This window comes from Pempheris klunzingeri, chromosome 18 (genome assembly GCF_042242105.1).
Source record: "Pempheris klunzingeri isolate RE-2024b chromosome 18, fPemKlu1.hap1, whole genome shotgun sequence".
In the NCBI taxonomy this organism is placed as follows: Eukaryota; Metazoa; Chordata; class Actinopteri; order Acropomatiformes; family Pempheridae; genus Pempheris; species Pempheris klunzingeri.
In genome coordinates this window covers 1122935-1150884 of record NC_092029.1, presented here as the reverse complement: position 1 = coordinate 1150884, position 27950 = coordinate 1122935, and the positions used below count along the sequence as shown (strand labels likewise).

Sequence of the window (27950 nt, the reverse complement as noted above, 5' to 3'; positions counted from 1 at the left end):
TTAGCGGCTAACTCTGCTCTGCTAATGAGCTGTGGACGGCTGGAGCAGAGCAGCAGAGTGCGTGTGTGTGTGTTCTTCTGCTCAGACTGAAGCTTTGAGGCTTCTTGTGTTTTGTGCGGTGAACTTAGCGTTAGCATGCTGCTAGGCTAATGCCGAGGGCGGCGCCCGCTCAGGCTCTGACCAATCAGAGCAGAGCTGCACAGCCGGAGAAACATAACGTGGTTTTTGAACTTTACGATGTGGAAACATGTTCTGTTCGGACCCCAAATACAGGTTTGATCCTGAAAATGAGCAGCATGTGTTTTCTTCAAATCTGTGCAAAGAGCTCAGACTGACAGAAGCTGCCAGAGACTTCCACTGGAGTTAGTGGAGACCAAACCAGAGCTAAAAGGAGAGTTTATAGAATAGTTTAAGTCTCTTTCACACAAGGTTTCTGGTAGATTACTGTTGTTAACGGTTCAGGCACCAGTAGTGATTGTCAGCGTTCACACGTGGAGCCACAGTCAGGAACATTCCCATCATGCACCTTGTCACACACGTCATGGAAACTGCAGTCCAGTAGGTGGCAGCACCGCTGGAGGAAGACCACCTTAAAGCTCAACAGCAGAAGAAGAGGAGCTCCTTTACTTCTGAATGTGGTGATTGAACGCCGTCCTCACGTCCCCCAGCAGATCCTGAGAAACACTGAGATGCATTTTCAAGACTTTTGCACCAAAGCCGGTCAGTGACTGTGCTGCAGGTGGGCGACGAATGAGACTGAACACACATCCAGGATTCCACAAGAAGCGTGAAGAGTGGGATAAGATTCACTGATGGGCTTATCTCCCGCTAACACCTGCGTGATCCTGCTCTCAAAAACCCAGCAGTTTACTTTGTGAGGATTAATTCAGTGCATCATTAGATGTCCAGGTTTCCTACACGTGTCAAACACTGCATCCTCTAATCCTCAAGGTTTCCCTCATTATCAGGGGAAGAAACCACACCAGCCATCCAACACATCTCTGCTCAGATTCTGTTATCTTCTCCGTTTCAAACAGCATCGTTTATTTGGAAAGCTACCTCTGACTAGGAGAAAGAGACTCGGAGTGAAGCGCAGCAGCTCCAACACTCCATCTGAACCAAAAGCAGTAGTTTGGTAAGTAGAATCCTGATTTGTGAAGTTTTTCGGCTTTGATTTTTTTTTTTTTTAGCATTTCTCAAACTTTGTTTGAGGTTTAAGATCAAGATCTCCATGTGGAGCTTCAGTAAGCACAAACTGACTTTAAAGTTCCCTTTAGCTGCTCACACTCACAGATGGCAGCGTGTTCACTTCTATAAAACAATCTGCCGTCTTCGATCACTTAAACCTGATGGAGGTTTACATATTTAGTTTAAAAGTTATTAGATCAACTTTTTAGCAACTGAAGCGTCTTTTTTTTTTTAACGATGGGAACAAACTTTTGCAGCAGAAACTATTTAGTCAGGTGTCAGTGTGAGAACGAGACGGATTAAAAGGTGGCGGTCTGAGTGTTAGCCGGTGCTGGAGGAGGTGTGAGAGGACACGGGGGAGACTCATTCATCCAATAGATCAACTAGTGCTGTAAGACTGAACACATTAGCTTTGTAATTAATCAGTCAGATCCATGTGGCCAATAACATCTGGTTAAGTCTAGAGGAGGTTAGCAGGTTTGGTCGTTGGATGCACTGAGCCACCTTCACAGGCCCTGCCTCCACCGCTGGGCTCAGATCTACAGAGCCAAGAGGATTCAGCGTCCAGGCCGGTGGGCGTCCGGCTGTGGCTGAAGCTCAGTGAGCAAAGAAACAAATGCAGGCGGTTTGTGGCTGCAGATTTTTAAAAATGGCGGCTGACATGAAGAGCCGGAGTCCTGACCAATCACAACTGTTCAGCGCTGCAAGGCCCACCCCCCCAAAGACCCTGGTCCCAGGTGGGGGCGCGCCGAGTTCCTCCAAAGGTTCCTTGTTCCTGCGGTTTAGACTCAGCTGGTCTTTGCTGGGTCTCTGAGAAGAGTTGCACTCATTGACTGACCTCAGATCAGACCTGTCAGCCACGCGGTGCTGGTGCTCCTCTCTCTGAGCCTGGGGGGGTCCGGGCACCTTTACGCACACAGTTGGTCCCCAACGAGCCAGCAGGACTTGGCTGCCAGTGTTGTGTCAAGCGGGACGCAGTGAGTGCAGGCCCCGCCGGAAACCTTAGGACCGGACCTACAAAATAAAAGCCCCACCCCCCACAAAGACAATACTGTGGCAGTTGGACAGTGTGTGGAGAATACTCCCCCCACTTGAGCCCTCAGCATCTTCCAGCTGACTCATACTCAGAAACCTAAATCTGTCATTTGCTGTAAGATTAGATTAGATAGACTTTATTGATCCTCCATATGTACATATCACAGCAGGCAGACAGGCAGTGACACAATAAACAACAGTAGAAAAATATAAATATAAATAAAAGAACATGTTAGAAATGATGTGAGTTACACATCAATATTATTTCATTTTTGCCTTTATCTGCAAGCTTCTTCCTTTTTCAGTTGTTTTTTTAGTAGTGATTCGATAAAAAGTGCATCATAATGAACCTTTTACTCACACGGGGTGTTCTTCTCTGATAAACACAGCTTTATTCTGCCTTTTCATCGTTTGAACATGACAGGAATGGTTATTTTTTTAGCCTTGCTTTGTCTCTCGTGTCTCTTGCTCCTCCCTGCTCACAGACAGTCATCTCTCTTCTAGGCCCTTCTTGTCCCTGCGCCTGTGTTTATTTTGAAAGCTGTGACCGGAAGTGGACCAAGTTGATCCCGTGTGGCTTGACTCCGCTCTCTGTCCCGCAAGGTCCCGCAACTGGCATGAGTTTAGGATCCCTGAGTGGAAAAAAGAGGGGGGAATGAACAACACGCCGCCTGGATTACGGTTGGTGTGTGGACTTCCATTTTATTTCACTTTGTCCAGTTTTGGCTTTTGGAATTTGAATTTTGATCTGTGTTGGTGGCTGGTCGCTCGTAGCTCGCCAAGGGACTGTATTTGGGACAACAGCAGCTCCATCAATGCTCTTCCAGAAGTATTTGCAGTGCAGGGTGTGTTGTCATCACTCTTGTTTTTGACTTTATACTTTTCTGATGTGATTTAGTCATGTCTCCACTTACGGCAACGCCACACGACCACAAAGGAAGCTTTGTGTCAAAATTACTAGAAATGGTTTGAATTCATTGATTTGATCACATTTAAAGTCAGACGTTATCACAATGATCCAGTCTTAACGAGTGCTTTTCAAGATGAAGCCAACGGTCTTTTAAAATGCCGTTTAAAAAAAGCCATTAAGTTCATGTGAGCTCCTTTACCCTGCGGGGTGCTTTGTATTTTTGTTGCATGTTTGCCATCTCTCGCTCTGCATTGTGTGTGACAGGAGGTTGTGTTTTTTCGCTGACATAGTTCTATAGGGATTATAATGCAGGGACCACATGCCCTCCCAGGCCATTGTTGGCCCCTCTGTCTCTGTTGTCCTTTTTCTACTGAGTGAGTCAATTGATGGAGGGATAAAAGGCAAAAAAAATATGCATTGACATGGGCTTTCGGGGGAAAGAGAGAGAGAGGGAGAGAGGTCAGTTGGAGATTTTGAAGCCCTACTGTTGGTGGCCTTTAACTGGTGCCAGCAGCAAACCGGCCATGAGGGCCCAGAGCAGCCCTGGACCTAAACTGGGGAGACCGACGGGCAAACCATGTCTTTAAACTACATCAAAAACTTCTACGAAGGATGCGTAAGTGGATCGCGAAGGCCGACCGTTCCTCGATGACACCTTTTGTCTTTCAGGGTTTGACAGTCACGGAGGAGCGACGTGGAACAGCTCTGCCCCTCCAGGCTGAAAACAAAAAGACATCGATGTGTTCTCGTTCTCAGCTCTTTAATCTTTTTACCTACATCTTCGTGTTGCCAAGTACTTGTAAGCCACAAGGCTCTTTGCTTTGTGAGAGCGTCACGTTGGCCTTTTTTCTCAGTGTCAGTGTGAGAACAGAGCAGGTCGAGACAGGAGATGGGAAATGTTTCATCTCAATGGGTTTTGTTTTAGCCCTCAGAGCTCAGGGCCTCAGTGATCCTCTGTTGCAGCTGCATTTATCTGGCTGACAAAAGCTGTTTTCTCTTTGTCCCCAACTGTGTGTGTGTGTGTGTGTGTGTGTGTGTGTGTGCCCATGCACGTTTGTGTGTTTGTGCCATGAAAATATGAATGCTTGTTTGTACACATCACACGAGTGTCTGTGCTCCTGCATTACTGTGTGTGTGTGTTGCATTGTGTAATTGTGTCTATGTGTGTGTGTGTGTGTGTGTGTGTGTGTGTGTTCCAGCTCAGGCCTCCTACGGTGATAGGCCAGTTCCACACCTTGTTCTTCGGCTCGGTGCGGATGTTCTTCCTGGGCGTTCTTGGCTTCGCCGTCTATGGAAATGAGGCTCTGCACTTCAGCTGCGACCCTGATCGCCGGGAACTCAACCTGTACTGTTACAACCAGTTCAGACCCATAACACCTCAGGTAGGACCGAACTACACTGACCAGAGCTGTACCGCACCTTCCTCCCTGTGGTCAGTATCATCACTTAATCATGTTTCGGATCCAGACTAATCCAGATCTAAAACTTGATGGGTTCTTCCTGGGCCCACGCTACACCCGTCCACCTCCTAGCCGAGGTAACACTGCTGAAATAAGACGAGCTAAAGTGCCTGTTGGAGCTCCTCTGTGCTGACATTAGTAACAAGTGTAATTTAGACAGTGGTGCAGTTACATAGCTTGTCCTCCAGGGGGCGCTGACAGGCTTATCTGTAAAGTCAGTGCACATCTTGGTGTCGATTAAAAAAAGAAAAAGATCTTTAAGGGGTCCAAAATATTTGCATTATGTGTTCATGTTAAATGCTACAGTACAGTTCAGTTGTACCAAAAGATACAGCTCCTCTGTTACCAAACGCAGTAAGATAAGCTAAGCTAGCTGTAGCTTTAGAGCACTGCAGGTACAACTAAACTCAAAATCACTTTGAATGAGTTAAATAAAACTAAACCAAACTAAAACTTAACAAAATCAAACACATCAGTACGTTTCTTGGTGCTGTGGCCTACTGGTTTTACTTCTTTAACGTCTAGTTTTATATACAACTAAGCAAACTTATACCAAAATAAGCTACAGACGAGTTAGGAGTTATAACTCAGACTAGTTTGTGTTGGTTGTGTCTGTTTCAGACCCATAACGTCACATGTGCTCCTGACTTAGCAAGACAAAATAAAATGAGAAAAGAACGTAGTTAGCGTAAAGAAATGAGAATCTTCCTCTTCGTATGATTGGACGAATTCTACTGCAGACCATAAGATGTGGTCATAGGTGAGGTAAACTGGTGATGTCACACTCACAGGCTGAGAGCAGCGTGATGGTGTTTGAAACATTCAGGACCTTCAGTCACAAAAGACACAGGTTCCATATTTTATTAACAAGCACCATTTGGATGACCAATTTGAACCCAATGTGTCAGCTGATGAAAAATGAATGTAGAAATATTCCTTTTCCTTATTTATTCTTCTTCCATCTCTCCCTCCCTGACCTCCTCTCCTTCCTTTTAATCTCTCAAAGCCCAGAACTTCTTTCCGTCACTGACACAGTCCACGTAGTGTTGTCTTCTCTCTTGCTTTATTCCATCATATATTTGAGGATTCCTCCACGCTACATCCTCTTCTCTCACTCCTCCCTTCCCTTCTCTGTGCCCTCCCCAGGTCTTCTGGGCTCTACAACTCGTAACAGTGCTAGTTCCTGGGGCCGTGTTCCACCTCTACGCAGCTTGTAAGAACATTGACCAGGAAGAAATCCTCGAACGACCAATCTACACCGTCTTCTACATCATTTCTGTTCTGCTACGCATCATTCTGGAAGTCATCGCCTTCTGGCTCCAGAGCCACCTTTTTGGCTTCCAGGTCTGTACCTTTCTAATGATTTCAAACTGGATGAGCTCAGTAGAACAGTTATTCATGCATCCATCCATCCATATTCATGGCCGTGGTCATGGTGATGGATGGGCATGCAGAGTACACCTTAAACCTTCACCAGGAAAGTCCTTACATACCTCCTCCTCATTTGTCATACCTGATGGCTGTACTGGGTGTCCAAGCACATCAAACAGCTTCGCTTGATGAGATGAAACAGAAGCTCCAAAGCAGATAAATATCACAGAGAACCTCAGAATACTGAATGTTGTTTCACTTCAGTTAAGATAGCCTGTTCCTCAGGAGTGGAGCAAAAGTCAACTGGACTTGTTGAAGGTACTTGAAGACGTTTCGCCTCCCATCCAAGCTTGGATCAAACGTCATCAAGTACCTTCAACAAGTCCAGCTGACTTTTGCTCAACTCCTAAGGAATAACTATGACCTGGATGACTGAGAATCAGACATAAGATAGTCTGGTTCCACATCCTAAGTGTGGAAATTTGTCTTTGCTCAGATCCAAATCTGTTGGCTCCGTTCTGAGCTGAGTGAAGGCATCATGTAGTAGAGAAGCAGCGTTTGTCCAGGCCTTCCTTAAAGTTTGGTCTTTCATGGAGGTTCAACTCCTTCGGCAGTGGCTGCAGGTGTGTTTATGCTGCTGCGGGGGGGCCTGGATATCTGGCCATCAAACCGAAGAACCTCCTCAGCTTTAGATACACGATTAGTGTTTGAGTGTTTCCTCAGGTTAGACACGTTGCTCTGGCCAGTTTTGTATCACAGAAAACGCCGTCTGCCTCAAGTTTGAAAAGTGAAACCAAACTTTTGAGCCTTACTGTGTTGAACAAACTGCAGAGTAACATCGTCTCACCCTCTCGTGTAGCTTATTCTGTCACCCAGGTACCAACATTTGGCAGCATGTGCATGGGCGACTTAACTAGAGTACCATTTCATAATCTGAGATCATTATCCAGTGTATTAATCAGAGAGACTAAAGGAATGTCCAATCAGTGCTCTCAAGTATTACCACCACATTTCTTGTTTCCCCCCCCAGGTCCACCCGCTGTACATGTGTGATGCCAGTGCTTTGGAAAAGGCCTTTAATGTGACAAAGTGCATGGTGCCCGAACACTTTGAGAAAACCATCTTCCTCAGTGCCATGTACACCTTCACCGTGATCACCATACTTCTCTGTGTTGCTGAGATATTTGAGATACTCTGCCGACGGCTTGGTTATCTCAGCAACCAATGACACGCACACACACGCGCGCACACACACACACACACACACACACACACACACACACACACACACACACACACATAAAATAACCAAGGGTGAAAATATATGAAACCATTTCTGCCAGTTTTTATCGGGCTCTTGGGTAGCTACTGCTGGACTTCTATCAAACAGGAAGCTAATGTAAGAGCAAAACCTCACCTGTGGTCCATCGTGAGTGACTTGCACCACGAAACTGACAGTGTGCAACAATGTCATAGCTGGCAAGTCTGAAATATTCTCTAGGTGTTTTTGCCTTTAACTATAGAGAGATCATCCCTAGTCGTATTTCAGATATCAGTGGGTCTGTACTGGCTGTGTCCAAGGGTCATGTGTGGACGTGATGGCCAGAGAATATGCACCTCTGACTCTGAACTGTTGGGGGATGGGATAGGAAGAGTTCTGGTTTTCTTTTTTCCGAGACGGCTGAAAGACAGACGTCATCTTCAGGGTGCTACTAAAACCTGTGACTGTGGTCGGACTAGAGGGTTCTTGAGGGTGGCGGAAACCCTTGTCTTGGAGTTGTACCTCAGATCTTAAACTCTTATGAAACAAACACCCTGGAAGCATTAACTACACACATTTTTGCCTTTTGCTCAATGGCCTGGTGTGCACTAAACGCATCGAGGTTCTTCGAACCAACTTCATGCAACTCTGGACTTTGCTCACTTAAAGACTGCACAACAATGGACCTAAACAGCTCTATTTCAGGAGATTTCTAAAGTTGCAGAAAGCAAACACAGGATACAATGCAAATAATTAAGCTAGTCACATCATTTTGTATAAAAGTGCAGATAAACACTGTAGTCCAGCTTGTCGTCCCGTTGCTGATCAGACACGACAGGCAGACTATAGAGCTGAATGGATTTTCACTTCACTGGTGTCACTCTTAAGAAACTGTGATCAAGTAATCTTACCCATGGGCAAGTGAACTGCAGGTGCCATTGCTCCTGACACTTCAATGTGTGACAGTTATCGCTTCCAATATGTGTCTGTTATTGCTTCCAGCCTGGTCTGACCTTTACTTCCATCAACATGAGCACCACAACTTTGTTGTGGACTTTTGATGGGGTTGTCTACCTTAAGATAGTTTAAAATATCTGTTTTCACTTGGTGGGTCTTAAACAACCTTTAACTTGATGTGTAGAATAGAGAAAGGTGGTCTGAAATAGGCCGCCAACCTCATGGGCCAGAAAAGGCTAAAACTAATGGCTCGGTTTACTTCTATGGCATGTAAGAGCATCACAACAACACTGATGTGTTTAACGGTGATGCGTCTTTGAAAATGGGTGAAATGTAGTGTTTTATTCTTTGAGGGTAAAGTTTTCCTCAAAGATGCTAAATTAGCATAACAAGAGTTGACATAATCTAAAAAAAAAAAAAGCAGGGAAACACTTCCTGAGTTAGATTTTGAAATTCTATAGTCTGAAGAATCATTGACTTAAATTTGGGTATAAAATGTGTTGGAATGAAAATATTTAAAGTATAACTAAGTTCTACAAGTTGCATCTGTATCTGAAATAACATTAACTGCCAGGAAGAAGAAATGCAGCACGATTTTTGTGCTTAGGTTTTTAGAAACAATCATACAAACAGACTGGATGTCCCAGAATCCGAGGTGAGACTGATGAGGTCTCAGCGTGGAGTGTAGTTCTTAGCAGAAATGGACATGGACAAAATCAGCAAACATTTGGTGTTCTCACAGTTTCATTGCTCTAATGGTCGCATACAAAATGTAATAACTATTCATTTGAAGGCTGAAAAGCGAAACTAAGTGCTCATTCAGTCCAGACATATTTGAAACGATGGTTGAGCTTCTGTCCATGTCTGATTGTCAACCATGTCTCCTCTACCGTGGTGGGACTCATCAAAGGTGGCCCCGACCCCCCACTCACTTCACATCACCTTTACCTAGCTTGTAGTATTACACATAATACTTTGTGTAATTTTGCCTTCGGTGTCTCTGTCGATGTATTTCGAAAATGATTACCTCTCATGTTTTGTAATGTTTTTTTTAATCAGACATCCATCCAACTTTTGTTATGAAGTTTTCAGCAATCTGTTTATCATCTCAGGTACAAAATTGCATTACCAGACAAAAGTGGATCAAACCCTTATTTCAAATCCTTTTAAAGATTTGAAACAGGTTTGTGACTCCTGTGGTTTGGGTTCGTCTGCGTTCTGGTATCCGTTAGTGGAGGACGGTTTTAAAGTTTGCCTCTAAAAGTTCTGCCACCAAGACTTAGGCCTTGAAATTTCACATCCGTGACCAAGTAGGAGCACGTCAATGGGTTCAGCAAAACCTGGGGCCATTCGGTGGAACTACAGCACTGATCCAAGATCATCACACTGCGGATCAGTCCTGCGTAACATCTCCTGTAACCTCGACGTCTCAGTCACAGAGCTGCTCAGTAAACTTATTTTGGGAGGAATGTGGCAGCAGACTTTTGGGATGTTAGACAGTCACTTCACTGATCACCTGCCCTGTCGCCACACTGTGTTTAGACAGCAGCTTTTAAAAGAGCATCACCTCAATCCTCCATCTATTCACCACGTACAAACCACTCAACTTTGACAAATGTGCATTTGCACAGTTGACAGATAGCAAACCATCTTCTCAGACTTACCTTTGAGAAAACAGAGGAAGCCTAGTAGCTTATCAGCTGTGTTACATCGCCCTGCTCTGCTGGAGTAAGAGCCACTGTTTGCTCACAATTATGACACAAAAGTCGATGGCACAAATATTTCTGATGGATTGGCCGGTTAGCAACCAAGCTAGCCAGATTGTTAACTTCGGTTAGGAAGCCATCTTGCATGGAGAGCTACTGTGACTGACTAGTCTGCTTAGCTGGCCAGCAGGGCTGCCGTACCACTGGTCCGATGTCCCATTATTCTGAAACTCCATATAGTTGAAAAACGCTCCATTCGACCAAAAGCTAATTTTTCTATTATCTAACCCTAACCTTAAGTTATCAACAGCAACAGCAGCAGTGTAACCTCACAGCTAACGAACAGGGCAACGAACTCTTGTGATTTTATTCCGACATTGGGAATTTGTCTGCGATAGCCAGACAGACAGCCAATCAAGGGTAAAACCCCCTCAGACTCAGACCTCAGACAGAGCCGGCAGTCATTGAACTAACCACTGCAAAGTGAGTGTGTGTGTTTTCAGGATAATGAACATTTTTCGGACCATTGGGGTCTCAGAATAAGGAGCTGTCGGAGAAATGCGCAGTCCCCCCTAGCTAGCTAGCGGCTAGCTTGCCAGCTACAGTTGTTTGCCAATTAGCCTTACAAGTAGTCACCAGTAGCATTACCTATTCCACTGGGACTAGGCCGCGATGCTAGTGCTATTAGCATCAATACTTTTGACTAAATAGGTCAAAAGCCACCATTTACAGTAACTGACGAAGCCCTTACACAGTGGTAGTATTCTGTTGAAGTTTACCAAGGTTCAGGTTTTATTCTTTGGCTCATAATACAAATGATTCCACAGGTTTAAACCTCCAGGCTAGTCTTGGTAAAGAACTTATCCAGATTTGTACATAAAGCTGTGATTAAGTGTCTTAGAATGATTGACTTCTAGTTAGTAACTTGGAAAGCAGATGGTGTATTTTCACAAGATAGTGATAAGATTCTGGTGAATAACTGTAGAGATTGAATTTTTTTTTGTCTTATGAAGAACTTAAAGATGCACCCGGTGATTTTTGAAGTAGTGTCCCTAAAAGATTTTGGGGGTACTGAACTATTTACACAATCAGCCAGTGCATCTCTAACATGTCTTGATGCTTCTTTTGACCACCAATATCAGGGTCATTTGTGGAAACTCATCAACTACGATGCATTGAAAATTCATCTTTCATTTTTATATCTTTGATTTTTACGAATGTTGTTACGGGTTAGTTGTGAAAATGGAGCTCGGACTCATTTTATTTTTCATCAATTGTTGTCTGTGTCTGTACTGAACTCAGTTTGTCACTGACCTCACAGCTATGTCAAAGAAAAAGAGGCTCACTTTATGACCAACGCATACATATTGAAACAAAAGTTCTACTGTTTAGGTGACCAGTTATTCTCCTATTTGTTTTGTCTTGAGATGATTGATTAAAAATGTCTTACAATTGTCTTTGTGTCATTTTTGATTGAGTTACTGACTGAGCAGTCATCAATCATCATTACATCACATTATTTTGCATATTGTGCTTTGTTTAGTTAGTATTATGGTATTTTTATATAGTATTATCGTGTTATTATGGTAATTACAGCAACAAAGCATGTACAAGCAACAAGTTCAGCAGGAGCTGACAAAGTAAAGCTTAAGATGTCTCAAGCTAAAGATTTTTCAGCATTAATGTCTTCTTGTTATGTCTTCTTAATAAAGATTAATTATTGTAAGATTACGTAAGTTTAGAGTTCAAACAACTGATAAGTCCAGTGATGGGCAATAGACACCAATTTTAATGATCAATGAATCATTTAAGTTGTTTATTTAGCAAAAACATGTATACATACTCATAAATGTGCTGATTTTGTGCTTTTCTCATTATAATTTCACCGTCTTTGAGGATGAGATAAGAGATTTTTGACACCTTAATTCTAAGAAATTGTGCAGGCCATTTTATCATTTTATGGGCATTTTATCAATCTCTCAAAAAAAGAAATCAAACAAGTTAGAAGTCAGATTACATGTGGCTGTACATGAGTTATCAATTAATCACTAAGTGTCACTGTACAAATGGCCCCATTCATACACAGAAGATTAGATAAATGGATGGAGACACAGGAACATGTCAGTGGGTACGTACTGTATGTCTACCGCTGCTCGGCAGTAAACAAAGCCCAGCCCCGTTTTAACTGACAGGTCTCATAAATCAAATTACATTAATTTATATAGTGCTTTACACCAAACAAGCTTGGCAGAGGGCAAAGAGAGGACACGAAGTTAGTGAAGGTGAAAGGAAGGAGGCACACTTCCTGACTTCCTCAGCATGGTCTCTTTCTCTCTAATAAGTCCAAATGTCCACCCTCTGTGGGGGCACTGGGCCACGAGGGGATAAAATTAGCTCCGAGATGGGACTCGGTTCGTCGGTTTCCATGGATATGAATGCAGCTTCTTTCCGGTGTAACTCAACTCAGTGGATGTTTCTGAATGGCTCTGACATTGGCAGCTTATACAAGATGTGTGTTCAGGGTCTCCTGCTTCCCACAACAGACAGAGATGGTCGATGTGCACAGTAAGGCCTTCCCTTCATGTGAGCGGTAACGCTGCAAAGGATTCATTCACACGAAACCCTCAGCTGAGCATCTGTAGAATAAAACAGAAATACAAGAGTCTGAGCAGTGAAGCCAGCAGGGGGCGACTCCACTGGCTCCAAACGGAAGTCTGATTGGATGGAAGTCAATGAGGAAATGATTTTCCTGATGAGTTTCTGCTCTCAGTCTCTAGTTTACAGTCTTCTTCAGCACAGCAGGATGTTCATTTAGCAAATTATGGTCCCATTTAGAGGAAAATAGACCAGGAAGATGGGGGGACTTTAGGGCGGAGCTACCTTGTGATGAACCAATCAGAGGACGAGCATGCATAAACCTAACCAATCAGAGGTGGTCTTTGCAGAATGAGCAGCACCTCCAGCTCCAAAAACCTCAGATGATGAAAAAAATACCAAACTTAAGGCCTCAAAATGTGACCCAGTCAGCGGTTCAATGGGTGGGACCTTCCTTTGCCATCCTAGGAAAAATAATTTAGCATTATTGTGTCTTCTAGAAGCAAACCTACACCCTGGTGTGGGGTTTGGATGCAGCCTCTCTTTGTCTGTGTAACATCTAGCAGCTCTGGCAGAACACAGCCAACATCAGCTCAGCTCCACTGATCCCATCACCAAAGGAAGGGTCGGACTCTGGTATGGTGGGGGCCAAAGTCTAAAGTGGGTGGGCTTGGATCTGAGTTATCGTCCATCCATCAGCCTGTGGATTCTCCCAAACCTCCAACCACAACTGACTTAATGTGACTTTTGTTTCCACACTGCGGTTCAGTAGAAACTGGGCACTGTGAACCTAAACGGCCCACGTACAAACATACAACAAAGTTTCCCACCATGGTTTGGACCAGTGAAAGCTGCAGGAGACAGGCCGTTAAATATGAGTCTTCATGAAAAGCCCAGACAGCATCAAACCGTTCTAGTCTTTCCTTTGTTGAGCCTCTCAGGTCACAGGTTCGCTCCACCACAAGCTCAACCAAACAGATCGAAGCTCTCCGTTTTACCGCAGGCCATAAACTCTCCTAACTATAACAGACGACCTTTCTGCCTCAGGCCCACCCACTTTCTGGGAAATGCAATTTTGTGCAATTTGTGATTTGCTGTGTTCAGTATGTCTTTATTTTGTTTATTGTGAATATGTTTTGGCCGCTGCGCCTCACTGCAGACTCTGTTGTTGGGCTCAAGGTTTTCTCTTGGCCTGAATATCCTGAGTGGAATTTTAAAAACAACCCTGTGTGATCCAAAGTCCACTTCTGCTGCTGCGTCTGATCAGAATTCATTCGCTGTCCTCACACGATGTGCTTTTGACCTCACAGTTCATTTCTATCTATTTTTTTAATAGTGAGTTAGTGTATCTTTATTTCCGTGTTGTGCCTCATCTGGCCTGGCCTGAAATTACAGGATACGGTCACTTTAGAAAACCCACATCTTCCAGTAAGTAAGAAAAAAAAGATCACCGCAATGTAAAGTAAGTCCGTTAAGATAAATAGTCGGCTGACGAGAACTGCACATACCTACAGTTCATCCTGAAGAAGAGCTTTTTTCTGACCAGGTAACTGGCTGATCTGAATGTTTAACATATGAACAAGCAGCTCACTTTTGTATCCTCCAAATTTACAAACTCAATATTTGTCTCTATCCTACTAAAGAAAATGTTGCTCAGCACAGAAATGAAATTCATTTCTCTCTCATTCAGGCAGCACACTGAACAAATCCACTTTACTTCCACCAGACTGATATTATGTCCAGTCTCAGCAGTTTGTGGTGAAGTACACGTCTCAGCCCGGCTTTTTACATAAATCAATTGTATGATGACATATTTTGTCATCCTTAATGTACGCAGTTTGTATTACAAGTATTTTTCCACAAAGTAGCCTCTCTCAGCACTTTATGTCATTATTATTATTTCATATCTTATATATATTATTATTATTGTTATGTATTGTGTAGTATTTTGGTCTTTTTTAAACCTATTCTTATACATATTCACATATTTGTATTGTACATAGACCATAATGTTTTTTGTTGTAAGTTGAATGTGATTTTACTTTATTTGTTTACCATGTAACCTAGGAAGAAGAAAACTGATCATGAATACATTTTATCATTATTCTTCTTATCATTATTATTGATATCATTACGTTTTACCAGATATTTCCCCCAGTATATATCAGTACATAAATAAAGACAAAACACCTGTCTCCACCTGTCTTTTTTCAACATCACATTAACACTACAACATAAATGTATGCTGTAGCATGCACATAGACAGTAAATGGAGAATTATGTATAATACAGAAACTAAAGGAAAGAAAATAAACATGAAGATAAAATAAGAGATAAAAACTTCATTCATCCATTAAAAAAAGTCCAGGAAGAGCAGCTGGTTACGTCATCAGTCCCGCCCCAGAGGCCGCTCCTATTGGCTGCACACGCGGAAGTGAGTGGAGCACTTGCTAACAACAACAGGGAGCCTGCTGTACTGTCACTGATGTGTTTTTGTCTCCCGGACAGTGTTTGAACCGACATGGCTTTACCTGCCCAGCTCAAGGCCATCCAGCACCACCTGCGGACCGCGCAGGAGCATGAGAACCGGGACCCGGTCGTGGCTTACTACTGTAAGTAGGAATGCTGGCTAATGTTAGCCGGAGCTACTGTTAGCATCCCAGCTTTAGCTTCTAACTTTCATGTCAGCTGGGACTCCGGACATAATCAGGTCACAGGTAACTGTTCCAGATCATTAACCAGTCACCAGGCCGCGAGTTTAAACCAACCTGTGCTTTAACATTAGCTAGTAAACAGTCTGGTGTTGTTAGCTCTGCCACTTCAAACTTCATTAGCCGGCTAACGTTTCCTCTCCGCCCGGACCCCTGGAGCTCTCTGGGAGCAGCAGGTGAGCACACCTGGCTGCTTCCTGGCAGACAGTCCTGAGTGTCCGCAGAGGGACGGCTCCACCCAGACCCTGTTTAGACCTGCTGTGTGACTGCTCCGAGGAGGGAAACTCAGTTTGATTAGTTTCATGTGAGACAGCAGACTGTCTGCAGCCAGGTGCTGTCTTTACCTGTGTGACACAGGTGCTGTTAAAACATGAACACACGTTCCTGCAAAACCCTTTCTGTCATTGTACTTAAAGGATTAAATGTTGAAAAGTTTAGGAGCAGTGCTTTAACTGGCTGAAGTTTCAGGCTGAAGTCTGCTGCCTTCCTGCCTCATGCTGTGTCACCATGAGTCATTTTCAGTGCAGCGTCATCAGGTGACCCTGATGACTCAGTGCAGCGTGAGCCAATCATAAGGTTTTCTCTTTTTTTGAGCTATTTAACCACTTTATTTACAGACACTGACAACAAATGTGTTTCTGCAGAGGGCAGCAGCCCGCTGCGCTCATGAAGCGTGTTTAAAACATGTTTAAATCACAATGCTGACACCATGCTAGCTAACGTTAGCTTCTGTGTGTTGCTTACTAGCCCTCAAAGATCATTGTAAATGAATGGGTACACGTGACAGTGACCACCCTCAGAGTGAATGCAGCTACCACACATGGCTGTTTTGTAGCTTTGTCGCTCGTAGTGTGAACGTAGCGTGAGTGCTAGCTTCATCGTTGTTTTACTCACCAGTGTCCACTCACATCATCATCCTTTAGCGTTACTTGAGAGCGTTATTGTCGGAGTTAGCTAGCTAGCTAGAAAGTCAAAGTGGACGGAGTCAATGCAAGAAGTCTTGGTGTGAAATGAACCTCTTGTGAGAAGGAAACATGCAGATATTACTGTGACAGCAAGAAAGGAGATAACGTTAGCCAAACATCACCAGGAGCCGGCAAAAACTGGGGGGCTTTAATTAAACGATAGAGCTAACGTTAGCATGTTAGACAGAGTTATGTTGCATTAGCTGGCTAGCGACACAGCTGCTAACACACATAGCAGCTCTCATAGCGTCTGGTGGCAGTTCCTGTAGCTTATTATTCTTATTATTTTATATGTCGCCTGATGTACTGTAGCTCGTGTGTCTGGGCCACAGAGCTCCATTAAGGACACATGATGATTCCCATGATCACACACTGTAGTTTACTTTGACCCACTATAGCACCAAATGTAGATTCATCCGCCGCTGAATATAGTCCCTGATAAATGCTGTGTTTCATCAAAAACTAACGTAAGCAGCTGTTTAAGGAAATTGCTGAGCCTTTTTTAAAACAGAAACTATTTCTTTATGCTTATCACCTCTGTTAATATCATAAAAAACACTTTAATGAAATAGAAAAGCATCAGGCAGAGACACAGAGCAGAGGTGTCACTTCACACTACGTATGCCTTGTATTTAATAAGTGCAACTGTTGTTTAAGCTGTCATCTTCTAACTGAATTGATCATGAGACGGGATGTTCCATCGTCCGGCGGCTTTTCTCCTGCGCTGAACAATTTCCTGAGGAGAGACCGTCCGTCATGAGAAAATAAATCACTGATTGTATCCAAACATTAGAAGAATTGAAACTGGTTTCTTTGGTCTTATTGGGACTATAAATAACCGGTTTGAACAGTGCTACGTAGTTTTAGCCCCCCCATGCGAAATAATAAGCCCGTCATTCTGTAGAATAAAACAGAAACACAAGAGGGCGAATAACACTTGAAAGAAAGTAGCAAGAAAGAAAAGAAAACTGTATTTACAAAAGAAAGGAAATATTGTAAAAGTATTGTATTGTGTGTGTGTGTGTGTGTGTGTGTGTGTGTGTGTGTGTGTGTGTGTGTGTGTGTGCAGCCTAGCCGTCCGTGAAGTAGGGCAAACTGTCTGAGATGACTTCTGAATGATAAAATCGAGTGCAGAGACTTCAGTGCGGCAGGAGTGTGTCTGACCTAGTTGAGCTCTGACGTGGGGGGGTGGGGGGGTAAACAGGTATGAAGGTGTGGCACAAGCTGTGAGATCCAAACCGTGTGCAGACAGACAGAGATGTGTGTGAGTTATGGACTCGATCAGTGTTTGGCACTTTAATTCTAAGCCACAGTGAGTCCGTCAGTCTGTTGTCTTATCTGGATATAATTTAACCTTCAGTGGATTGTTTTTATTGTTTTATTGTAAGTCAGTTTGTAGTTATGTGGCATCCAACCAAGGACAAACCAGCTGGTTAACTCAACATTAACGACTCTCAACATTAATTGGTTTCTGGAAGGGTCGAAGTGACTTTAAAGTATAAAAAGTGTTGGAACTGGTCCAGTAGATCACCTCAGCCAGCAGCCACCAAACGGGCTGCAATGGCTGCAACGTGATCCTTTGGGACAACTGCACCTGATCACAGTAGGTCCACTAAAAGAGCTTGTTTGATCCACTGACAGGCTCAGAGTGTTATTCTAAGTGCGTGACAGCATCATGGACTTCAATAAGCCAACAAACAATGTAGGGTCTGGTTGCAGGCACATCCTCACACCCAGCAAACGCTGCTCAGATGTAGAAGTGTTGGCACACAGCAACAGTAAGACTCCCTGATCTGAGAGATACTGCGGTTAGAAATGATGATCACAGTAGTTGCTGCCTAAGCTGCTCCGATGTTTGGGGTCCTGATAAAGTAGTAGTTTAGCAGGATTAGTGCCTGCTGCCTGGGGGGGGGGGCTGATCCTGGACACTTGACCCGTAGTGCCACACAACGTCATCGCTCTAAAGCACGGTGATGGCAGAAGAGCTCATTTCTTGTAAAGAAGTTGCTGAAGTCCCAGGGTCACTGTGCTCAGCCATCATCATCATCATCATCATCATTGTAATAGAAACTTCAGGCGTGTTGACCCTCAGCTATTCTCAGTAGCTCCCTGCAGTGAGGCCGACGGCCCCCTACCACTGCTCATTAAAACAATAGAAGTAGCGTGCAGGTTCAGGAAACTGGACTCTGGATATGTGCTGTTAATACAGTTGCATGTTGTCTGCCTCGGCACGCTCGTGCTGCAGCGCTGATCTCCTTTACAGCCTCCTACAGCGTGACCGCTCGGTGTGTGAACGTTCAACTACATTTAGGTTCGACAGTGACGCTGAAGTCTGACGTCAGAGTCGACAGAAACATGTGTCTTCTCTTTCATTGTTACGGTCATCTCGTGTGAAGCGCTACTGTCTAAGTGTGTGTGTCTTTTCCTGAGGTGCATGAGGCAGATTGTTGCTCAGGTGGATGGATGACGTAGTGGTGGATGGCTGTAAACTGTCCCACAGCTTCACTCTGTGGTGGAAGGGATTTGTCACTCTAGCAAAGTGTGCTGCTGCTTTTCTGTGGATTTCTTTCGTGCGTTTTGACAGTTTTATTGATAAAACATTAGACACTTGACACTTTAAGCACTGAAGGCAACATATACAACAAAGAGGACTTGGCAGGTTGCAGGTTTCCATTTTTATTTAATAAGTTGGGTTTTTAAATGGCATCACAGTGAGTGCTTCCCCTCATTTCCTCAAGGTTAAAAGCAAACACACAGTGAAGAGAGAGTGTATTTACTTTGAGGTTTTTGGTTTATTCTAATGTGGTTGCTGTAAATAAGGAAGGATTCTTGGCATCATGGTTGTAAAACTCATCAGGAGCTTTAACCAAATAAGTTTTAATGTTTGGAGAGGATTTAACCTCCAAACTGATGGTTGGATGCTTTCCAGTTTCATTAGTCATGAAGATTATATTTCCAGCTGCAGATGAAGTAGATCAGGCTGGTGGTCACGATGTGGCAGGCTCTGTCTAAACCCTGGACAGCTAAAGGAGCCGCTGTGCCGTCAGCAGGGCCTTGGTCAGTGTTCTGAGTGTTTCTGTGCTTAAACAAGTTGGGATGGGAATCTAAAACTGGTTCAAGTTTCGAACTGCTTCCAAATTGTGTGATCCATCAGAACCGTATGCCTCCCAGCTCATTACTCCCTTTTATCCATGCCTACGTGTTTTTCTGACGGTCGCTCGTTGCAAAACGATGACGTCAAACTGGTGCGTCTGCCCTGCTGGAAACGTAAAACCAGAAGGAGCCGATGTGGAGAGGAGGAAACAGCTCAGAGCTTCATGTCATGAAGTCAGATAGATGACCCGAGCGCTGTCTGTGAGATGATCATGTCATGTAAGGTTGGAAACAACATGGAGCGTGTAGCTCTGCTGCACAATCACCGTCCACTTCCATCCACTGGAGCTGACCGTCGAGGATCCTCCCACACAAAGCAGACATGCTCTTTTTTCTGCTATTTTTCTACAGGAAATTAGTTTATTTTATCAGTCAGTTGTATGTATGTTTTCCAAGTTATATCCAGTTAAGAAAAGGAGAATATTCATTTATGTTACCATCTTCAAATGTGACCAGACGGACATGGAGATGACTAAACAGTTCATTCATGGTGAAAACCTGTGCAGGCCCAGTGTTGGACCGACGGGCAGAGTCAGTAATGGTATTAGTATCAAAACAAGTCAAAATCAATTCCCATCCCCGTTAGAAATTAGTGTTTGCTTTGGTAATAAGGTCGGGAGGGTCTTTAATTTGTAGGTATAACATTCAGCCCCCCCTCAGCTCAGGTCTCCTGCTACTGTGTGCTGGTTACGGGTGTTTAATGATACATAGAGCTGATTATTTGGTGGCAATAAGCAGCAGGATTCGTTAATGTGGGGCCTTACAGGTAGAGCAGAGTCACAGAGGCTGAGCTGGGTTCAGGAGGCCTCCAGCAGCTCTGTCTCAGTGTGGAAGAAGCCCTGATGTGTGTTAACCAATACAGCTACTGTGTAGTTTTTCATTAGGGAGCAGCTTTGTGGCTTTGCTTTGGCCGTGTGCGAACAGCTGCCTCGTGCCAAGAACAATATCAAATCAAGAGCAGGAATTAGTTTTTTCCCGTCCATGACACAGTCACAGTGAATGACAGTGATTTCATTCTTCTCACCCAGTCGAAGGCAGTGACATGTTTCCAGATGACTGCAGTCAAGTCTGTCAAAGCGAAAGACGGCCACACTGGCCCCACACCATCAGGACCAGGTAGCTGAACCGCTAATGTTTCATATTAAGATGAAATCATGAGACGTCCAAAGATTCCCGCTCACTGAGCTTGATCACAGTCACAGTCGTCAGGCGCTTATCTGGATCAACACGCTCAGGACAGGATCATTCCTGTACAATCACTGTTTAGATCATTCACTTTGTTACAGTGATCATTTTGGGTCTTTTCCTACATGACAACAGAGAGAAACATCTGTCTGCTACCTGAGACTGCTGCTGCTGCTGCAAGGACAAAAAAATTATTTCCTCTGAATGAAATGAAACACCAGGACTGAGCTAAAACAAATGTGTTTCAGCTGCTACTTGTGGCCTTGTCCTCCTTAAAGCCTCTGACAAACTGCCAGGTTTCTTTTTGTGGTGTCAGGTGTCCCAAAAAGAAGGAAGCGTCCGTCCTGTCAGGTAGACTGAGCCTGGTCACTTCATGGCCCCTCACTGAGTCCATACAGTTCAGTCAAGAGAACAGAAAGCTGTCCGTTTGATTACTTTATATGAATGAAATGTGCAAACATCAATTAGATTGGTTCATTTGTATTATGAATAAAGAAAAGAAACCAGATGAGCGTCTGTGTACGACGATAACATTAAATAAGTGTTTAGATATAAATGATCACCCCACTGTGCCCAGGCATCCTCCATCAATTCAAGGATGGAGTCTCATCTACAGTTTATCAGCTGTACCTTTTATTTCGTAGGATGGGAGTAAAGAGAACTGTTAGCTGATGTCTGGTTACTGAACACTACATGGAAGTCACAACCCTGATCAGGTCCACCTGGATCAGTTCTTGGAGGTTTGGTGTCGTGTTCAGTTTGTCTCTCAGGTTTACTATAAACCTCCTGTGAGTTTGAACCATTGTGTAACAGCATCAGGCAAAGAGGAATAAGAATCCAGATCAGCACCGATTAAAGAAAAAGCCTTTCAGCATTTAAATGAATAGAATTAAATAAACCATTTAGTTCTTAATAACATCAGACCAGTTAAATCCTGTCTGGTTTGTTAAAACAAAGTTTACATTTGTTGCTGTGAATATTTGGGCTCAATCATGGAGTTCCTGGAGATCCATCTGCTCCTGTTGTGTAGCAGATGTGTGGAGAGCTGTACTTCTCCCTTGGAGAGGCTACTTGGTGGATTAAGTAAGAATCAGGGGGTCGGGCTGTTTTAATGGGAAAGAGCAGCAGCTGCTTGTGTTGTGAACACCGTGTCGGCTCAGTTCACGGCACTGACGAGCTTTTGTCATCGATGTGTGGTGCCGGACAGTGAGTGATTGACAGGGCGTCCGGGGAGCTGAGGGAGGGTGTGTGGGAGCGGGTTTGGATCAGAACTGGTTGGGATGCAGCCACTGTTTGCTGAAGTGGACCAGTGATCCAGCCAGACCACTGGAGGTCAGCAGCACCATGTGTCTGGGCCTCTGAGCCTAGCTGGGACTGTGTGTGTGTGAGACACAGACAGAAAGGCTTACCTCACTGAGAGAGTACATTAGGAGTCCATCACATCAGTGTGCCTCGGTGCTGCTTGACAGCAACATGAGATGAATAAACCATAAACTCAAAATGATAGAATATGAATCTACATCCAGTGAAAAATCAGACCAAGCAAACACGTCGGCCTCCACCAGCAGATGATGGTTATGAATTGGTTCTAATATTCTTTTGTCATAAAGTCATAATAACAGACGTTCTTCCATCAGCATGAACACACACTCTGTAGTTTATTCTGAAACAGCCCCAAACACACACTATACAGCACGGAATGCAGATTAATCCGCCGCTGAAAATAGTCCCCAACAAATGCACTGTTTCTTCCTGTTTGTTTGATTAAAAACTCCAATGAGTTTTGGGGAAAATATTAATTATTTTCAGTAGAAAATAACAGAAAACTGTTGGGTTTTCAGACTGATTGATTGTCGACAATAAGAATGTAGCTTTATTAAATGTATTAAATAGTTTTCTTTCAGACCGCTTTACGCTGAATGAGGAGCGTTTTCATGTATTGATGATTAAGTGAATGAACCCTGAAGACTCATTTGTTAGAAACCATCCCTTTAGTGCTGAAGGCTGAGTCAGATCAGTACGTCCGTCCTTTTTATCCATCACTCTGCCTCGGCCCTACATCAGCAGGTCTATCTGAATTAGCCTGCTAATGCTGGCCAATATTTTACGTCACCTCCACCCCAGAACAGGCCGATCAATAGCAGGTTGAGTCAAAGTGATGATTTGTTTAGCTGTAATGAAGCGGCGTAATTCAGCAGCAGCTCCCTGGTTGACGGCGCTTGGCCGCGTTTCAGCCACTGTTTCCTGCCGATTGGATCGTTGACGTTAGGAGTGAGCTGCAGAGCTGAGGCTGAACACAGGTGTGTCCCCCCCCGCCGCTGTCCCTGGGGCACACACACCCACCGTGGTGTTTACCTTCTTTTAAATCTGTTTCTATACAAGCGTGCATGATGGGAACGTGTTCAGTGTGAGCTGAGGCCGCTTGTATTCTTCAGAAGCATTCATATATTGAAGTGGAAATGAGAACGTTGTGATAATCAGCAGCTGCTTGAAGAGCCTGAAAACCATTAGAGTGAACAGCAGAGAGGGAAATTCATCTTTCCATTTTTGTCAAGCGGTGGTAGATAAATGTAAAGGACAGCAGCACGGTGAAGTCAAGGAGAAGGAGCGTGTAATTAGTGGGTGAACAGCTCATGTGGTACAGTCCATGTGCCGTCCCCGCCGTCTGGTTGGAGTGACGCGCTGACGAGGGACTTGAGATTTGTTGTCGTGGTAACGTTGTCAGCTGACCTCAGACCGGTGGAGGCAGCGGGTGCGCGGCCATGCATGAAGGTGTACAGGTGCCCACGATGGTTTTCTGTTCAACACAGCTCACTTTTTTACAGCTTACACTAAGGAAGAGACCAGTAATGATATATTATATAATATATTTATACATCCCAGTAATTAATGCCCCAGCAGGAGTTGGGTTGTTCCACTTTTTGATCAAATACTGAATTACTCCCCACTTCATTTCAAATAAAAAGCACCAACCCTCCAGGGCTGTAGTCGACCAAAGGAAATCTTGGTGGACTGATGTTCTTCCTGCTTCATCCAATGAATTGGTGGAAGGCGATTTTAATTTATTTACTGTAAGCACACACGTGTTCTTCTCCTGTTCCAGCTTCTTTTTCTTCTTCGTCCTGTGCTGCTCTTCTCGTGGGGGGGGCGGACGGACGGATGATGATGATTATTCCACAGCTACTTTAGTTCATTTACTCAAGAAGCACAAGAAGCACACACAGAAGAACAAGGAGCAGAAGAAGAAGCCGTGTGTGCTGAGAGCCAGTGAACAAACAACATGTACCGTAGACTTTCTCCTGTGTTACTGTAGGAGTCCAATTATGTGGAAGTCTATGAGAAAATGAGCCTACTTCTCACTAGATTCTACTTCGATTCAGCATGATGTTCATCCGGTAAATTATGGTCCCATTTAGAGGAAAATAGAGCAGGAAGAGGCGGGGGGGCACTCTGTGATTGACACGTCACTATGAAAGTTAATTATAACGGATTAGTTGCCTAGAAATATCTTGTTCAGCGTTCAATTGCAGTCTAAAAGACTCTAAAAGACTTTTTCTAGTAAGTACATTTTGGTTGAAGCCTGTTTTTGGCTACTTTAAAATTAGCATCCCAATAAATTAGCACCTTGCTAACCAAACTAGCCAGTTAGCGCCGGTGTCAGCTGATAGTGTAGCCTCACCGGCCAGAATTGCCAGATTCAAGTCTTCAAAAAAGTAGTCCACAAATCGATGGGTGGCGTCGCTGTGGCTCCTTACCACCAGTTGGATTTTTGATTTCTGTAGTCATCCTATCTGAGCCAGTTGACCGGCTCCACTTTCCCTCCAGTGTGTTTAATTGATCATATTCAGACTCCGTATGGTTGAAGGAGATACTGCCAGTGACATTTCGTGGTGTAATAAGCAGCTTGTTGTAGCTTTTACTGTGAAACTCTGTAATTTAACTCCAGTCCTGCCTGTTCTCCTCCCTCCCCACTCACTCACTGGGACAGCAGAGCAGCTCTCCTCCATAATAACGTCCTTGTCATTCCTGTGACAGAGAGACCACATTGGCTCACATTCACATTGGCACAGATTGTTCATGACCGACGTCAAAATTGCGTGGAGGCTGTGGCGCTCTGCCAGCACACTTTATACCAGTGTTAATTCCTCCCTGCTGAACATATTTTCTCACAGCGTCGCACTGGATGGCAGCTGTCACTTTGAGTTGGAGCCTAAACAAACACATTCATCAGGAAAACCCCTGATGGACACTTCCAAGTTCTACATGTTGCACTCCTGCAGCACTAAGAAATCATTACTGCCTTAACCCGAAGAACTCAGTTTAATTGCTGTAAACGCCGATTGGAGAGAAGATTGACAGCTTCTATTGATCTCTGTATGCACACTGGTGGCTGTCCAAGCCTGTAGTGGCTCCCATGTGAGCACCAATAGGTTCAAAACCTATTTCTCACTTGATTTATCCCCTCAGTCGCCAGTGTTAAGTCTTCCTCAATTCAGCAGGTACATTTAGTAAATTATGGTCCCATTTAGAGGAAAATAGACCAGGAAGGGGGCTTTAGGGCGGGTCTACATTGTGACTAACCAATCAGAGGCGTGATGGAAAAAAAAACCAAGATGGCGAGAACCATAAATCCAAGATGGAAATGCTCATAAAGCCAAACTCGAGGCTTCAAAATGTCGCGGTGGCTACGTCCACTTCTGATACACAGTGTTTGGAAAAAGCCCTCAACAAAAGAGCACGAAGCCCCTTCGCTTCTTTCTGTGTGAACACTGGTCGTTGTAGAGGGATGAAGAGTAAAATGGAATAGGAAGTGGCAAAAAAGCACTGGCAGTACTTTTTTTTACTTGACAAACAGAGGAGAGGTGCAGCCGAGTGGAAAGCACCATCAAAGACCCTGTAATCTCAGTAAATAACAGCCTGAAAGGTTATTATGGCCATTTTCAGCCGTTACAATCACACAAGTGCTGTTTTCTTTGTAGTAATGGGCATGAATATCAGCAGGGGCGGTGACTGCTTACCACCAGAATTATTCATAAAAAACATTCCCCTCACATTTCTCAAGTCAAATTAGCTGTTGGATAATCAGCCTGTGATATTAAAAAGGAGCTCATTATTATTCCTTATAGGAGAATTATAGGTGATCACTGGGGCGCTGTAGAGCGGCTGATGGGGAGGTGTCTGTTTGGGATGCTTCATGAAGGAAAATTACCTGTTAAGCCATGCATACCAAAGCAAATCAGGCTCATTTTCTGGAATTTCTCTTTGAATAAAGTTTGATCCAAGTTGGAAACCAGGCTAAGCTTAAAGATAAGGGTGCTAAAAGTGTTGGAACTGGTCCAGTGGATCACCTCAGCCAACGTGATCCTTTGGGACAACTGCACCTGATCACAGTAGGTCCACTAAAAGAGCTTGTTTGATCCGCTGACAGGCCCGTGTCATGGCTCCTGGCTGTGGCTTTCTGCCGGACCAATTTCACAACCTTTCGCAGCCACGACTCAGTTAGACACTGAAATACGGTATGTGGAAATAGGGCTCATTTTTAAAGATACTGGAATTACTCTGCTGTGTAACCACCGCCAGGGGGCTCAAGCTTTGGGGGAACACATGTGCAAGAGGGTGGTTTGGTGGTGGTTTTTCAGTCCCTGTGGCCTTATATCCTCTCTGCTGTCAAAGCCCTCTGTGTTGCTTTTCATTGTCTGCGAGCAGCCAAAGTGAATGTTGCGCCGTAATAGCACAAAGGATTTCTTTGTCACTTGATGACTGGCTAGCTGGCCGACTTGCTTACTGGCTGCTCCAGTAGCACAGGGCTCGCTGGCTGCTTGTCTCTCTGTGCTGACTGGTTAACTGGCTCTGCGGCTTCCACACGAGTACATGCATACATGTGTGTGATCACCAGGCTGGTGTGTTTTTTGGAAATATTGAGTGGTGCTCGGCGGTGCCTCCCCACCGTTCTGCCCTGTGAAGTGGGACATTGTTCTGTTGATGCTGTGCAGGACAGTGACACTGCGCTGTGAGTCAAACACCGAACATGAGGTGGAAACAGAGAGCCTGCCGCACACAGTGCAGAGTACAGCGGACGGTCGCCTGGTAACCGACTCCTCCACCGGATGGACCTCGGTGGAAAAGGACCTGAAAATAATTGTTAGAGTTTAGTTTAGTTTAGTTTTAGTTGACGCTCACTGCATCCGTGTGGCTCCAGCAGTTTCAGTTCACACTGAAATTGAGATTTTCCTCAATTCCAAACAATTTACATTATCTGTTTGGGTGCTCTGCATGCGGCACGAGAGCGGTAAACAAACTGGAGATTGCTGAATGCTGTGGGCTGTTTTTAGGGTCGTCACGATTTCGATTCCAAATTGAAAATTGATGCAAATGAGCTTTCAGTTTCGATCATCAAAATCAAAAGCAGGATTTGCCTTTCTCACATTACCTTTTTTTCTTCTCTCCATGCCCGCCTACTTGTCTGAATCATTAGAAAAATAAAACAACACTTCATAGACGACTCAGCGCAGCACTTTTGGAGACACCGTGTTCTCCGCCAGGGTCGGAGATGATGGAAAAACGACAGAAATGGAAAATCCTCCTTGGCGCCGATTGTAGCGAATGGCTGCGCAGCCTCAACCGGTCAATCTGGGACATTAGGAAGTGGAAGAGGCACAGTTCGGATAGCTGTTAGCTTGCCAACCCCTGGCAACGACCCAGGAAGTAGTTTTACTTCCTTGTAGTTTTACAATCCACCATCTTCATCCTCCACTTGTTGTTTTATACTTGCTGTTGCAGCTAACTAGGTAAACTGTCATGTAAATGCTACTACAGGGGTTAAAAGTGAGGAAAGAACATGAAGCAAAGATATTTCATCCCAGGAAAGACGGTCTTTTCACCAAACAGGGCTGTCGATGCAGTGAAGAGTGCAGGAACAGGGGCTGTGGTATTCTTTTGTTTTTGTTCAAAGGTAGAAAACCTACAACAACCAGCATGCATTGCGTCACTGTCCTCAGCGGCTGGCGGTGCCTTACTCTCATCTTTGGCGGCCTCCTCCTCCTCCGGATGCCGTCATTCCTCCGCGCTGTATCCTGACTCCTTTCTGTCCACAGACAGCTCATGTAAGACAGACAGAAAATGGTGAAACACCGAAAGTTTCCCCTTTAAATCAGCAGGAAGTTTGTACTGAAGTCTGCTGATTTGGTCGTATTGGTTTGCAGCTGCAGCAGTGGCTGTGACACTCTGCTCATAGAGCTGCTGCAACCTGCTTCAGAAGTCAGAGTCCTCCCTCTCCGTCATAAACATGTTAAACATGAACAGGAGGCACATATTTTTAGGCTCAGGGACTCTGATATTTGCAGAGGATAAATCCTGAAAGTGATCATTTAGATTGAAGTGCTACAAAACAGAAAAAAGCAGCAACTTACCGACTACTTTTTTAATGGACTTGATGATCATCCTCTAAGGGGTT

At 44.3% G+C, this 27950-nt stretch overlaps 2 protein-coding genes across 3 annotated transcripts in view; both read left to right on the top strand.

Annotated features, from left to right (window-relative positions):
* The first annotated feature begins 3710 nt into the window (after positions 1–3710).
* Positions 3711–7192, top strand: gje1a (gap junction protein epsilon 1a). Its single transcript, XM_070849882.1, has 4 exons — positions 3711–3749; positions 4333–4515; positions 5740–5937; positions 6995–7192. Exons 1-4 carry the CDS (start codon positions 3711–3713, stop codon positions 7190–7192), a joined length of 618 nt encoding a protein of 205 aa, XP_070705983.1.
* A 7722-nt stretch (positions 7193–14914) lies between these two features.
* Positions 14915–27950, top strand: part of vta1 (vesicle (multivesicular body) trafficking 1) — a 54314-nt gene continuing 41278 nt past the window's right edge. For both annotated transcript variants that reach the window (XM_070848983.1, XM_070848982.1), the window contains exon 1: positions 14915–15095. In XM_070848983.1, the coding sequence (XP_070705084.1) occupies positions 15005–15095 (91 nt within the window). In that variant the 5' untranslated portion in view covers positions 14915–15004. The remainder of the gene's footprint in view (positions 15096–27950) is intronic.